General features: G+C 53.3%; 2 protein-coding genes across 2 annotated transcripts; both read right to left on the bottom strand.

Moving 5' to 3' along the window:
• Positions 1-584: 584 nt before the first annotated feature.
• Positions 585-4562, bottom strand: RHO25_005592 (uncharacterized protein; the record flags this gene model as incomplete). The annotated part of the gene is made up of 6 exons (XM_023596482.2): positions 585-591; positions 781-880; positions 1085-1220; positions 1271-4383; positions 4448-4492; positions 4544-4562. 6 exons carry the CDS (start codon positions 4560-4562, stop codon positions 585-587), a joined length of 3420 nt encoding a protein of 1139 aa, XP_023456656.2.
• A 4006-nt stretch (positions 4563-8568) lies between these two features.
• Positions 8569-12459, bottom strand: RHO25_005591 (uncharacterized protein; the record flags this gene model as incomplete). Its single annotated transcript, XM_023596480.2, has 1 exon — positions 8569-12459. The coding sequence occupies one exon, from the start codon at positions 12457-12459 to the stop codon at positions 8569-8571; it is 3891 nt and encodes a 1296-aa protein (XP_023457930.1).
• Positions 12460-13053: the final 594 nt, after the last annotated feature.

Genomic DNA, 13053 nt, shown 5'->3' with positions numbered 1-13053 from the left:
GGAGCAGAGAGCCTATGTCCAAGGATGGGCTGTGCCTATTCGAGTTCAGTCAGTTACCTGTACGAACATACCTTGTTTCTCAGAAGTGTCAGTGAAAGTCATTCATGGATCGACCCAAGGAGATGTCTTAATGAGCGACTGCAGCTAGTGTTCTCTCCGATCTCGCCAAATCATTCTATCCTTCCTCTCCCACGCGCGTATACTGTCCCATCTGAAGTATGATTCGTGTGCGTTCGGGATCCTCTCAGTGCTCCATTCATGCTCTCCACGTCCCCATTCGAGCTAGAGTGGGCACGAACTTCCACTCTCTTCCCTTCTTCGACGTGATCGCATTGCGTCGTCCTGCACATCGCGCAGGTATTGGTCGTCTCGACGCAGAGCCGAATAGCTTTCTTGTATCGAGACACTCGGGACTGTCAACAACGGCGATCCTGCTTCGACTCGTCATCGACGGCTGGGTAATGACAGCAGTAGTCTGTTTGTCATGCTCCCAAAGGCAAGAAGTGATGCGTAACCATTGCATCATTAAGTGGTCGTGTGGAGGGTTGTTCGTATTGGACGTCAAGCGTCCCCTACCAATCTCGTTATGTCCTGCAAGCGGTGATGACCACCGGTCAGCCTTGTGCAGCGTGAGGCTGCTTGTGAGCTCTGTCACGAATAGGGCAAGCGCCAGAGCGACGACCGCGCTTCGACTTGCTGTCGACAACGTATTCGTCGAGACTGTGCTGCCCCTCACGACGCTCCGAAGCAACTGAACAAGCAGGGGCAGAGCGTCCGTACCAATCAATGTCTCCAAGCTGCAACTTTCGTGCGCGTTGCTTCGAGCGCGTATTGCCCGATTTGTCGTATCGCGGGCCGTTGTGGAGGGATTCGAAGGCGCCTGTCTCGTCAGTGAATGAGTCTTGTCGAATGATTTGCTGCTTCGCTTCTGGAGACGAAGCTCCGATCTTCTCGTCGCCGCCACTGACAGTCGTATGTTGAAGTCGACCATTCTGCTGCGGGCCCCTCTTGTTGAGCGAGCCAGTACCGACGAGGCGAACGCTCTTGTCTGAAGCTTGGACATAATGAAAACTGGGTAATTCACCATCTTCCTGGTCGTTCGTCAAATCGTAGTTGAGAACCAGGTTCTTGATACGCTGCTGCTCCGCGCGTTCAGCTTCCTGCTGCGAGCGCATGGCAACTGCAAATGCAGAGTCTGAAGGCATATCGATCGATCGTGTCTATGCATGATTAGCGGGAGCTTGCTGTGGGATGTAATCCGTAGGCTTACCTGTTGACGGTTGCCCTTCTTACTGAGGAGCGCAAACTTCATCGTGCCCGCACCATTGGTCTGTGGTTGCGCTGTTGCCTCGTCTCCACTGCCTTCAGCAGCATTGATGGTGGCATCACGCACCGTACGACGCATGGGAAGCGGGACATCGAACATCGTTTTGCGTTCGAACTTGCGAGAGTCGACACTCTCAGCCATGAGTTTGGCGAGTTCGCGGTCAAATTCGGCGTCTGCTTCTGGATCTCTGTGATCTTCGGGTCGAGTCACCACAATGTGCTCTTCCTCGTCAGATTGCTCATTAGCTCGTGCGTCGTCATCATCACCTTGTGCCTTGTCATCATCACTGCCAGAGTGCGTCGCATCTCCATCAGCTGCATTTTCATCACCATCGCGGCGCTCGTCATCAGAAAGATTCACTTCCGCCTCTGGCTCTTCAGGCTCGGCAGTCTTGCCAGATGCGGTGTCCTGGTAATTCTGCTTGCAGGCCTCGCCAAAGACCCGGGAAGCTTCCTGTATATCGTTGAGGACCAGCTTCCACTGAGGCCGGAGATGGTTGTAGGTATCCTGAACCACGAACTCAATGTCCATCGGCAGTGGGTCCTTGACATTGATGTAGTACTGCAAAAATGAGAGGTAGAAGTCCAGCTTCTTCTTGGCAGCGCCTTTCTCGAAGCAATGCCCACAAGTCTCAAGCAATGCACAAGCCAGTCGGATGCGGAAGTAGTCGTCCGGCAGATCCATCATGCATACTTCGCCAGGCTGAGCGTAGCTTGCGTGTCCATAGTTGAGGATCTTGTACAGGGTATCGAATACAAGCGCCGAGTCGATAACGCGGTACATGTACAGCTCTCCCAGGTACTTCGCTTCGGCAATCCTACGTTGGTTGAATTTGAAGTCGTTAATCTCAAGACCGACGGTGATGCGCTCCAGGAGTTCGTCCAATACAGTGACCGCAAAATCGGTGTGGAAGCGATACAGCGCAGCGAGCATCATCGCAAGCAGGTAGATGTTGCCAAACCGAATCTTTCCGGGCTTGACGAAGATCTTACGGAGAATCTCCACAACCTCACTCTCTTCCCAATGTAGCTTGCGAATCTGCTTGATCACTTTGTCGAGCGTCTTCTTGCTAAGATCCGTGTAGACAAGCTTTCGCACAAATAGGTCCAGAGGGGTGCGCTCTTTCTGCTGGATGGCGGCGCGTTCAGGAGGGTTGACGTAATACACCGCGTTCTCGATGAGCATGCGTTCTTGCTGGCCCAAGTGCTGTGCCGACTTCTTGCGCTGCAGAGTCTCCAAAAAGGACACCATACGTGGCGATGTCTCTGGGTTGCGCAGAAGATATCTTCCACAATTCTCAAGGAGATTTGCTATAATCTCGATGTTCATTCTGGAAAAGTCGTCAAGGCTGACTTTGAGACAGTGGAAGATGACATGCTCGGGCACCACGCCGAACTTGGTGAGTTCCGCAATGTACCGCATGTTGATCATGCGAACCTGACCGAGGAAGTCTTTGGACTTGCGGCGCTGCAGGCTTCGGAACTCGTCGTCCAGATATTTGATGATCGCATCAGGGACATCCTGTAGGTGGCGGCCGAGTGTGCTGATCAGGCGTGCGTAAAGCGGGAGTAGATCAGTGCGACCCTTGGGAACTTCCTCGATAGCCTTGATTAGGCGGTTGCGCGAAGCCTTTGAGTTCAAGAAGCAGAAGTCGATGGCCAGTTGGTCGACTTGATCTTTGGTAGAAAGCTCGTGCAGGCGGGCGAGAAGTGCGTCGACTTGAGCTCCGACGGTCTTGTTCGCAATCGCGGTGGACGTCTCGTCGCTCTCAGCAGGCTTTTCCTTGACATCTGCGGTGTCCTCTATCTTCTTCCCGACTTGCTCGTCGTTGTCTGCTTTCTTCTTCTTGCCGTCTTCCAAGAGAATACCAGGCACTCTGTCTTTTAGGTCCACCAAATTCTCGTAGAAGCGACGTTCGTCCTCGTCTTCCCAAATTCCGGCGCCTTCGGCCTGACCGCGCAGATACTCGCCTGTCTTTACCAGGCCAATGCTGCTTTCGAACCCAGCGTTGCTGCTGTCCTTCTCGGACAAGTCAGGCATCTCAGCACCCAAAACCTCAGCCAGGGTCTGCGCACTGGATACGAGTTTCTCTTGCGCTTTCTGAGCTTTCTCGTGGCTCGACTGGCGATCCTCAAAGACCTCGCCCGATTTGACATATGCCTCTGCATTGCGCTTTCCCTGTGCTGCCAGGCGCTGCTGGTCGCGGAGGATGTGGGCCTTGACATCGTCAAAATATCGTTGAAGAATGTTTCGGAATCGCTGCTGCAGCTCGGGAGGTGTCATTGGAGGATCAGGCGAGGATCCGTCATCGTGCTCGGTGGAAGTTGCGGAGTCGAAATTACCGTTTGTGCTACTCACTGCGCCGTCATCAGTAACCTTTTGGCGACCCTCGCTCTTGCCGTGCTTTGATCCAAGAATGTCCCACGCAAATGTCTTCACGAACAGCACGACCAGCGGCAGATTGACATGTTCGCGATCATGACCCAGCATGTCCTTGAGCACTTCCAAGGGGAAAGGCTCTGGGTCAGCGGCATCTGGTCTCGCTCCGTTGACTTTGGGCTTAGCGCCTGCTTCTGTGCCCTTGCCCGCCTTTCCTGCTTCGGCCGGTTGGGCGATGTCCTCCAGGCTCTTGAGTGCACCTACTAGCCATAGCTCGGTTGCGACCCGTAGCAATGTTCGCTGCCTCGTGATACGATCTTTCTCTTCTCTCTCACGCACTTCCGGAGCCAGCGCCTTGAGCTGTGCCTTGTCTGGTGTAGCCAAACCGCGGCCCAGATACCATCCCAGATACGCAGTGAACTCTTCCGGACCGAATCTCTGGTGCAACGCGCTGATGATCTCCACTCCAGCAGCGATGTCTGCAGCAACTTTGAGCTTCGTCAAGCCCTCATAACAAGCCGAAATGATCTCGGTGAGGTATTTGTGCAGCGACAGGGTTCGGACCTCGTGGACAAACGTGGACGTGTTGGCGGCGGTAATGGCGGTGCGGAGACGCTTGATGAATGCTGTGTTCTTCTTCATATTCGAGTCCAGCGAGCTCTGTACCTCGAACACATCTGAGCGGACATCGTCGTCAGTCTCCGCGATTGCGCGCCCGTTCGTAGCAGTTCGCGCGCCTACCTCTGTCTCCATTCCATGCTCGTACATTCTGTTCTTTTAAATCTCCTTCGCGACGTTAGTCTACTCCCCGCTGTAGGCAAAGCCACCCATGCATACGCTTTCTTCGCCGCTCCATGGCGGCCATGTTCAGCACGGCGCGTGTGTCGGCGCCGTGGGGGAAGTGATGGAGGGGTGTGCGGCTCCTTCAGCGATCCGGCATTTGGGCGGTGATGACGGACAAGCTCGGTGGAGCACGAGCCTGCATTGGGGCAGTCGCCGGAGTAGCGAGCGGTGGCGGGAGAGCGGTTGGACGTAGAGGAGGCGGCGGAGGTGGTTTGTCGCAGTCGTGGTGGTGGGTGCCAGTGAGTGCCGTCACGGAAATCAACGAGAGGAAGCAAGCAACGGATAGATGTGGGGCTGGTGTGGCGCCCGTAGGGCTGAGTGGCAGGGGTACCGATCACATCCAGTCCGACATCTCTCGCGCAACCTGTTCTTTCCTCCACAGCGTCTTCATCGCGACAATCCCTTCTCACCGTCGGAGCCTGTCAAGCATCCTCCAAATATTGATCATGCCAGCTCTCACTGCAATGGGCCTCGACGTCCTGACCGCCCTGATACGCACCTGAGAACGAAGATTTGCACGAGAGCGATCCGAGCTACTGAGAACCTACCCAGTTCGATCTAGGAGGCCTGTTTGACCTACGTGTCTCAAATGTCGCCCCCGGATGCCACAACGGGCTCGACGGTATGCGCTGTGCATTGAGCTCGACATTGGAACTAGGACTCGATTTAGTAATCAGGCCGATATGACAGGCAAAGAGTGGCTTTCCGGAAAGGTATGCAAGTGGGAGTCCTGGTCGGCCTACCTTAGAACTGACTTCCCGCAGCCACCCCTTATATCATGCACATCCGTTACGATGACGGTCAATTGGCGCTCCAATTTGTCCTGTATCCCATGCTTAGCCATGAGTAAGTCCTAACTCAAACTTCGAACGCGCCCACTATCTTCCCTGCGAGAGTCCCAATTCAGGAGTACACGCCGAGGCATTCAACCTCCTTCGAGTCTGACGAGGCTTGCAATTTCGAAGATTGGAGATGGAGTTGTCCACACCACGCCCCCAGACGGTCATCCCTTTGCAGACCTCGGAATTCGGTATGCCATACAGACAATCAGTCTTGTCGTCCCGTAGTGCCACCTAGCATTACACCTGAATAGGTTCTAGCCAAAGCCGGGCTTGCACTGGCCTCCAAGTACGGTTTGCATATGATCACGACCACGGTGTGCGCCACTGTGCCCGTCGAAGGGATCATGTCAGGACGATCGAGTGGTCATTTTCCTGCTCGATTTACGCGCCTACCGAACACCATGCGTACAAATTAGATTCAGATCATACCTGCGATTTGCAGGTCAGACAGCGGCTCATCGGTCTGGCTCAAGGGCGCAAGTTGCTTGGGCACATCTTTCCAAGACCTTTCGACAGGGGCCCGGTGAAGAATGAGATTGCTATCAAACGAGCAGGAGAACTGTATTTCGGCGCAGACTGGCACGAATGTCCTGAATTCGTCTTTGTCGCGTTGTGCGACAACCTGGACTTGTTGGTGATTGGTCCATGACATTTCCCCAGCATATGATTAAATGATACTGGGGCCGACAAGTCAGAAACATAGGAGAATCTACAATCTCCGCGTGCATGTCAGAACGCTTGATCCTTGGTCTCTCGTCACGACAAACGATACGGTATAAAGCCGATAGCACCCACCCAGTGGAGTTGCCATTGCTCATCTGGCCACATTCATACTAAGCCCACCACGACTCCTCATACGATGCATTTCTCCACGACCTCTATTCTTATCGCGAGTGTCACCATTCTCGCTGCGGCAAACCCCACGCCCCAAGGCCTTGATCTCGTAGAATCGAAATTTGCAAATACTCAAAAGGAGAGCTGTTACGATATCGAAGGTGGTCCTAACGGGTGAGCTCTTCCGCATGCTTCAGGATCTGAACACGGTCAAACACGACTGACACTTGAGCCCTCCATCTGTAGATACTTTTGCGACAAATATTCCTTCTTGGTTAGACAAAACTTCCGTTGCAAGATTGGTCTCCGTCATATGCTGACCCTACTTCCTTCGATTTCAGTGGAGATGTGGTAATGGTCATGCTGAGCCATGCCAGCAATGTGGCACGCCAACGCTGTACAACCCACAAACTGGATGTTTCGCTTCCAACGACGGCAAGGCTGGCTACTGCTTTGACGGATCTCGGCAGTACAGAAACTGCTAGAATCACAAACAACCACCAGGGGGCTGGCAGTAGCCACCAACACAATGGATGGCGTGGTAGCATTTCGAGTATGCCAACGGCACTTGCAAGATATGGAACTCGTGCCACTTCGTTAACAACATTCGGCGGTCGCAGCCAGCATCGGAATAGCTGAGAATCAACGCATACGGGAATTGCTGGCAAGTTCAGCACACTTGTAATCGCCTCCTACACACAACGCAAACGTCCAAGCGGTCGCCGCATTGCTCTGCACATCAGATGACAAATTCACCACACTTGCAGTAGACGTGATCACAACTCAGGCAGGTGTAGAAGACGCCGTTCAGCTTCTTGGCCACCTCAGATGGCTGAGAAATCCTCATTTCTACGGAGAAAGCGACGTCTCCAATTGATGCCTCCAGCTTGAGGGGGCATGTCTCCCACAACTCTCTTAGATGCTGTCGCTCTTCTTCGCTACCCTGCGAAGCATAGAAGAGCTCGCCATTCTGGAGAACTCCTTGACGACAGTGTCATGAAAGCAGATCGTGTCTTCGGCGATTGCTCACGATATGATTCTGTCCGTTTCCAACTGGGCACTGGCTCATCGTCACCAAGTGGAACACCCTCAGAATACTGCTCATGGTGGGGATGCTGACATCGAGAAGCCGTTCAGAACTGTTGTGCCCGACGACTTTAAATTTGACAGCAGGGATCGCTGTTCTCATTCAGAGAAATGCGTACTGCGCTGGAGACCCTTCACAGATTTCTGCTATTCCAAAGGGAGCGCGTCTTCGTGCTGGGCTGTACGGAGAAGCAGAGAAGTACCTCGCTTTCCAGAGTCAGAGAGAATCTGCAGTGCTGCATCTCTAACGTCCAAAGAGATGCAGATCTGCCCGTGCTCCAGGTATCATCAAGAGGTGGAAGATTTAGTGGCTCCTGAATGATCGATGTATTTTCCTACATCAAGTGGAGGTCTTTCGTATCGTTGACGGCACTACGAAGAACTTTTCAGCCATTGAATTGTAGGTGATGCGAACGTTGTGAGAGGCTATAAGAGCAGTGCGAGCAATCTCCAAACGGTGGGGCCAACGACGTGGTGGTAGGCCACGTCTACCATATGGCAATGATAGGTCGTCGGGTAATTGAGCAAGTTCTGCGATGACATCGTCGCGCGCAGATTGATACGCTCGAGCACAAGATATGTCTTACCAGATTTTTCATACCACTAACGATACTAACCATACCAAGCTGAGCTAACATGTTGCTGATTTCGGCTCATCCAGACATTGAAGATGATATATATCATCGACAGGTAGATCAAGTTTGAGAAGCAGAATCACAGGCTTCGCAAAGTGCTCAGTAACATGTAAAACATGCTTTTGTCTAGCTCGACGAATTATGCGACTACAAGGGCAATGCACCAACCCGGACCCAGCTTTTTCGGGCCATCGATGCTGCGGAGAATACAGAACTGATAAGGAGTATTAACTCATGAATCCGACCAACGAGACCCATGACTATATCTTCATGGGGTCGAACATCTCTAGCAGATCTCGGCATCACAATGATAGTCGGAGTCAAGCGCATGGGCGAACGGGACACCCTGTCTCTCTGCGGAGCGGTGAGGGTTTGAGATTCACTTCGAAGCGTCGCCGAGAAGTCTTGGAGTCCCGATAGGTCGCTGCGGCGCACCGGCGCTTAAGGTCAAGCTAACATCGTGGAATCACACTAACGGAGAAAGTACGCTTTACAGGCTATCAATATTCCATATCGCTTTCATTTCGCTTTGGGTATCGTGGCATTCCATCGTATGCAGCGTAGAGCAGCGTAAAGTGCATGCCGTCCATTCTCACCATCTCCCGACCCAATATCATCCCATTCATAACCACGCATCGATCTTCCTACTCAACTCCACAACGGCGTCAAGCGCATCCAATTCATCTTCCAGATGTTCAGCCATCCAGCTCCCCACATTCACATCTTCCTCAGCAAGCATGTGCATCAATCTTCTGACCTCCCCAACTCCACCCTCGCACAACACTCTCTTCAGCACATCTCCATCAATATGCATATCATCCAACCGACTATTCGTCGTAAGCAGCATGATTTCCGCAGCGCTGCTTCCAAATCCAATAGGAACTGCTCGATTTTGTCCGAGCATTGCGTCCTCGCCTGCTGTATACGCCGGGCTTGTGTGCGAGAATGGAGATAAGGCGTCACTCCATTCGATCAGTCGTTGCAACCAGAACAATTTTCGCCAAGTAGAATCGTCTATTGTTGCAATGCTGAGTATGGTGCCATCTGTAGCTGAGCCAAGGATCCGGCCAGAAACGAGGCCTGCTGGTCTTTCACCTTTGCGGGCTGTAGGCGGACTGGGTCGAAGACGCGTGAGTGATCGCGGCAGATGGGCTTCAAACTGTAATGAAGCTGATCGGTGTCCGTAGTCCGAGGCCTTGATTTCATCACCGCTTGGTATCGACATGCCAATCAGCTGTCCATATTTCGAACCCGTGAGGACCAGTGGTGTGCTCTTCACTGCAGCATCACTGGCGCTCGGAAGCCAAAGATGGCTGAGAAGGTAATCCGCCCTCGGCCCAGTACATACTGGCCGCAAAGCGGCTGTCCCGTCTTCCGGATTGATCGTCACGCACAAGACAACCACAGAATCAGCAGCAGTCGTGATCACAATCGCTTTGAGGTCATCGCCAGCAGGCTCAACAGTAACGTAGACCCCGGGGCTTGCTAACGTGAAAGCTGGGCAAAATGTTTCCCACTTCATTTCCACAACGTCAAGCTTGGACATATGCACTTTGTTGCCGGCGCAAACAATGTAAGTGGTGTCATCGTACAAGGCAAGAGCCGTCACCTCTTGATCGAATTTGACTTGTCGAGTCTCTGCGACACCAACAACTTCCCAGCTCTGAAGTTTGGGCTGCAAAAACGTGACTTTGCCACCTCTCATTCCACTTTTCTTGCGATAGCTTCCACCCACTAGGATATAAGAGTAGGTCTTTTCACCGCCTCGCTTGAAAGACCACGGGAGCATGGCATTGATCTTCTCGCCAGGTTGCATGTGATGTGTGTAGGAAGATCTCGTTCCCTTGGTGGGTATGAAATCAATCACTGGCCAAAGTTGTCGTCTGTAGTCGGAGGAAGCCTGCGCTCTTGACGGATGTGGACGAACATCATAGTGAATGCCAGAGCACACGAGATGACGTATAGAGTCAGCGTAGACCAAGCGATTGGGAGTACCGGTCGTGGGTATCTGTCTCGGGACAGTGGCAAGCTGGTCACCGAGCTGAAGCACGATGAGTTCTTGACCAGAAATGACAAGCAGCTTCTCGGCAACAGCGTCCGATGACAGATAGTGTGCATGGGGCATCTGCGCGACTGCAGTGACCGCGTCTTGAGCGAGTTCGGGCTGTGACTTGTCTGTGATCCAGACGTTCTCTGTAGAGAGTGCGCCCCGCGTAGCACTCCAGGTCACAAGCAAAGTGCTGGTTCCTGTCATGGCAATAGCTGACGACGCAACGCTGGGCAGTGTCGCTAGCCGGACAGTGCTCGTTCCGAGCGTCAGTGTTTGCAGATGCTCAAAGGGCTGGTCTGCCTGCGGATGAACAATGTATGAGACAAGTGTACCATCGCGTAAACCACAGGCAGCCAGGAACGCACCGTTGTCCTGCAAAAGCGATAAGTGATCGCACACAACCTGCTGTCCACCAGGCGTAGGCAGTTCTGTGGTGAGCAAGATGCTTTCTGGCTTGTCATCGCCAAAGCAAAGCAATGCGATTTCACCTTTCGCAGTTGATGCCAGGACAATTGTGTCATTCCCAACTGCTGCGGCTGCCACACAGAGCGGCTCAATGCTCAAGGTGAATTTTGAGCTGAGCTTGATGCTGCACTCGTCATCACTAGCAATGTTGTATACTGCAATCTCGTACGCATCCGCATGCCGTATTGAGGCCACAATTGTAGCGCTCGCCGGCACTGTGCATGCAGAAAGTATTTCATCGTCGTGACCCATTACGAGCTTTGATGTGTCTTCAAAGTTTGGGTGTAGTCCTTGTGATGCACAAATGGTCTTGGGTGTCACTTGCACAAGCGTATCGTTTTGAGTCATGACGGCAGCGATAGTCCTCTGCTCCAAGTCAAATGCAGAAAATTCGCTGACATCCTCTGGTGAGTCGAATTCTGCATCAAGCTTCAATAGCATCGTTTCCAAGGGACTGGAAAGCACAATGATGAGCGACCCTGTGGCCAGATCTGGCAGTACCCAGATAGCCGATACGGTCTGCAGTTCCTCCAGCGGAAGAAATGCAAGAGCGCTGGCTTCGATACCTTGACGAAGCTCTGTGATCGCACCGTGCGGCTGCCGCCCAGAAGTGACGAACATGCTGTCGATTTCCTTCACACGATTGCGGCCGGATAGCGCATCCGACGTGATAGTATCCGTCACCGAGGCCCAGTTAGGAAGCAGCTCGATCAATTGCATGCTCATCGTGTCCATTCTGCTCCTCTCTTCGATCCTCCTGGCACTCGGCCAGCTGCCGATGGACACAACTTTGCCGCCGCTAGTATCTCCAGCTACGCAAAGCACGTCAGGGTCGCCCTCATCTCCGAGCGATGCAAAAGCTGCACCGACATGGCAGTCAAAACTACCAGCAATGCTTTGAGAGATGCCATGCGAAGGGCTCTTCGGTATCGTGACATACAGCAAAAGTCCATCTTCGCGCACGAGGTATACCACATCCCGCAAAGATCTCGCTGCTTGGCTGCGACGTGGCTTTGCCCAACTAGTCCACACCGGAAGCATGCTAGAGTTGCCTGGATACAGCCCCATTTCATCGACGGGAGCAAGAGGAGTGCCCGCTATAGACCCAGACAGAATGTCTCGCCACAGCGTGGGCTGGCTGCCCACAATCAAGATGAAGGCAGCGTCCTGAAGCGGTATAAGTAATGTAGGAACTGTATTGGCCGACTCGAGGGCTTGACCAGGATGGATCTGAGCTTGGATAGGTCCAGCGGCGCGATACCAGTCTATGCGGACCGCCTTCATCAGCCCACGTTCTAGCACGACAACGAGCAGGACAATGTGTTCGATATCGTCGGCGGGCGGCACCAGAAAATCGATGTGCTGAATCACCCCTTGAACATGCAGTCGCCTCTGGGCTGATACTGGACACCAGTCGGTGGCACCAGTCCTGATCTCATCCTGGATCTGGTCTCTGGGCTTCGCAGCATATATGATGATTTCATTCTCCTGCGCAGCAACTGCCAAAGCCCGAGAGTGTACGTCGATTGCAAGATACTGGCCAGGTTGGTATAGTATACGGTCGAAGGTGGGCATCGGGAGGACTCTTTGCACGAATGAATATCTTCCGGCCTCGTCCGCTCGCAGGAACATGAATGCCACATCATTTGAATCGAGTGTGAGGACAATTGATTGCGGTGGGAAGGCGGCAACGTCCAGAGAGCTGGTGTTCTTCTCCAATTTGATCAGGAAGTCCTCGTCATCGTCATCGTCTTCGTGACGGAACACCGCTGCATGGCGTATGCGAGCATCAAAGTCGTTCTTAAATGCCACGTGCTGCAAATGTCCCTCGTGGCCAACCTGCTTGACGTGAATGAACGTATCCCCTACAAACACAACATCGTTCAGTCTTCGATGTCGAATGCGGGCATGCAAGATGAATTGGATTGTAGAGCCTTGAACATTTGTCTTCGTGTACAAGCCGACAGTCGGTTTGGACGCGACAACGTTCGTCTCCATCGTGCGAACATACCAGATCAGGTATTGGGTGAACCAGAGTGAAGCTTGAGCAACGAGTCTGTGGCGAGGGGCTGGTACATGTGCTCAAAGGAGTACCTGGAGCGGATGCAGCGATCGTGGTTGGTAAAGCGAGGCAGTCATGCATACTCCGTTGTACCAGACAGATGTGGCAGCTCTTGACGATGATTCACCACTTCAACGACCCACGTTGGACGGCTGCTTCTCGCAGACGTCAGCCGCGAAGACTGCCCTACAGACTTGCTTGTAGGTGTCCGAGAGGGCGAGAAGTCAGTCAGTCCTGCGCGGTAGGCGCACGCGAACGTGTGATTTCTCAATGGGGCCAGCCGAGGACAAACAAACCGTTTCTCGGGACAGCAGCGGCAGCTCGTAGACGCGTGGTTTCAGATCGGACGGGAGACATGCGATGACCCTGCACTCGCGCACCGCAGCTACGGCCTGGTGCTGTGCCTGGTGTTATGAGACGCTCGTGAACTGCTCCCGTTGGGCATCGACGTGGTCAGCATGCGGTGCCAATGCAGTGATCCGGGCGATGCACGGCAAGACGAGCAACGTGCAGCGCGTCTGCAGTAGCAA

The sequence above is a fragment of the Cercospora beticola genome, chromosome 3 (genome assembly GCF_033473495.1).
Source record: "Cercospora beticola chromosome 3, complete sequence".
NCBI classification, from domain to species: domain Eukaryota; kingdom Fungi; phylum Ascomycota; class Dothideomycetes; order Mycosphaerellales; family Mycosphaerellaceae; genus Cercospora; species Cercospora beticola.
This window is presented reverse-complemented; position numbering and strand designations above follow the sequence as displayed.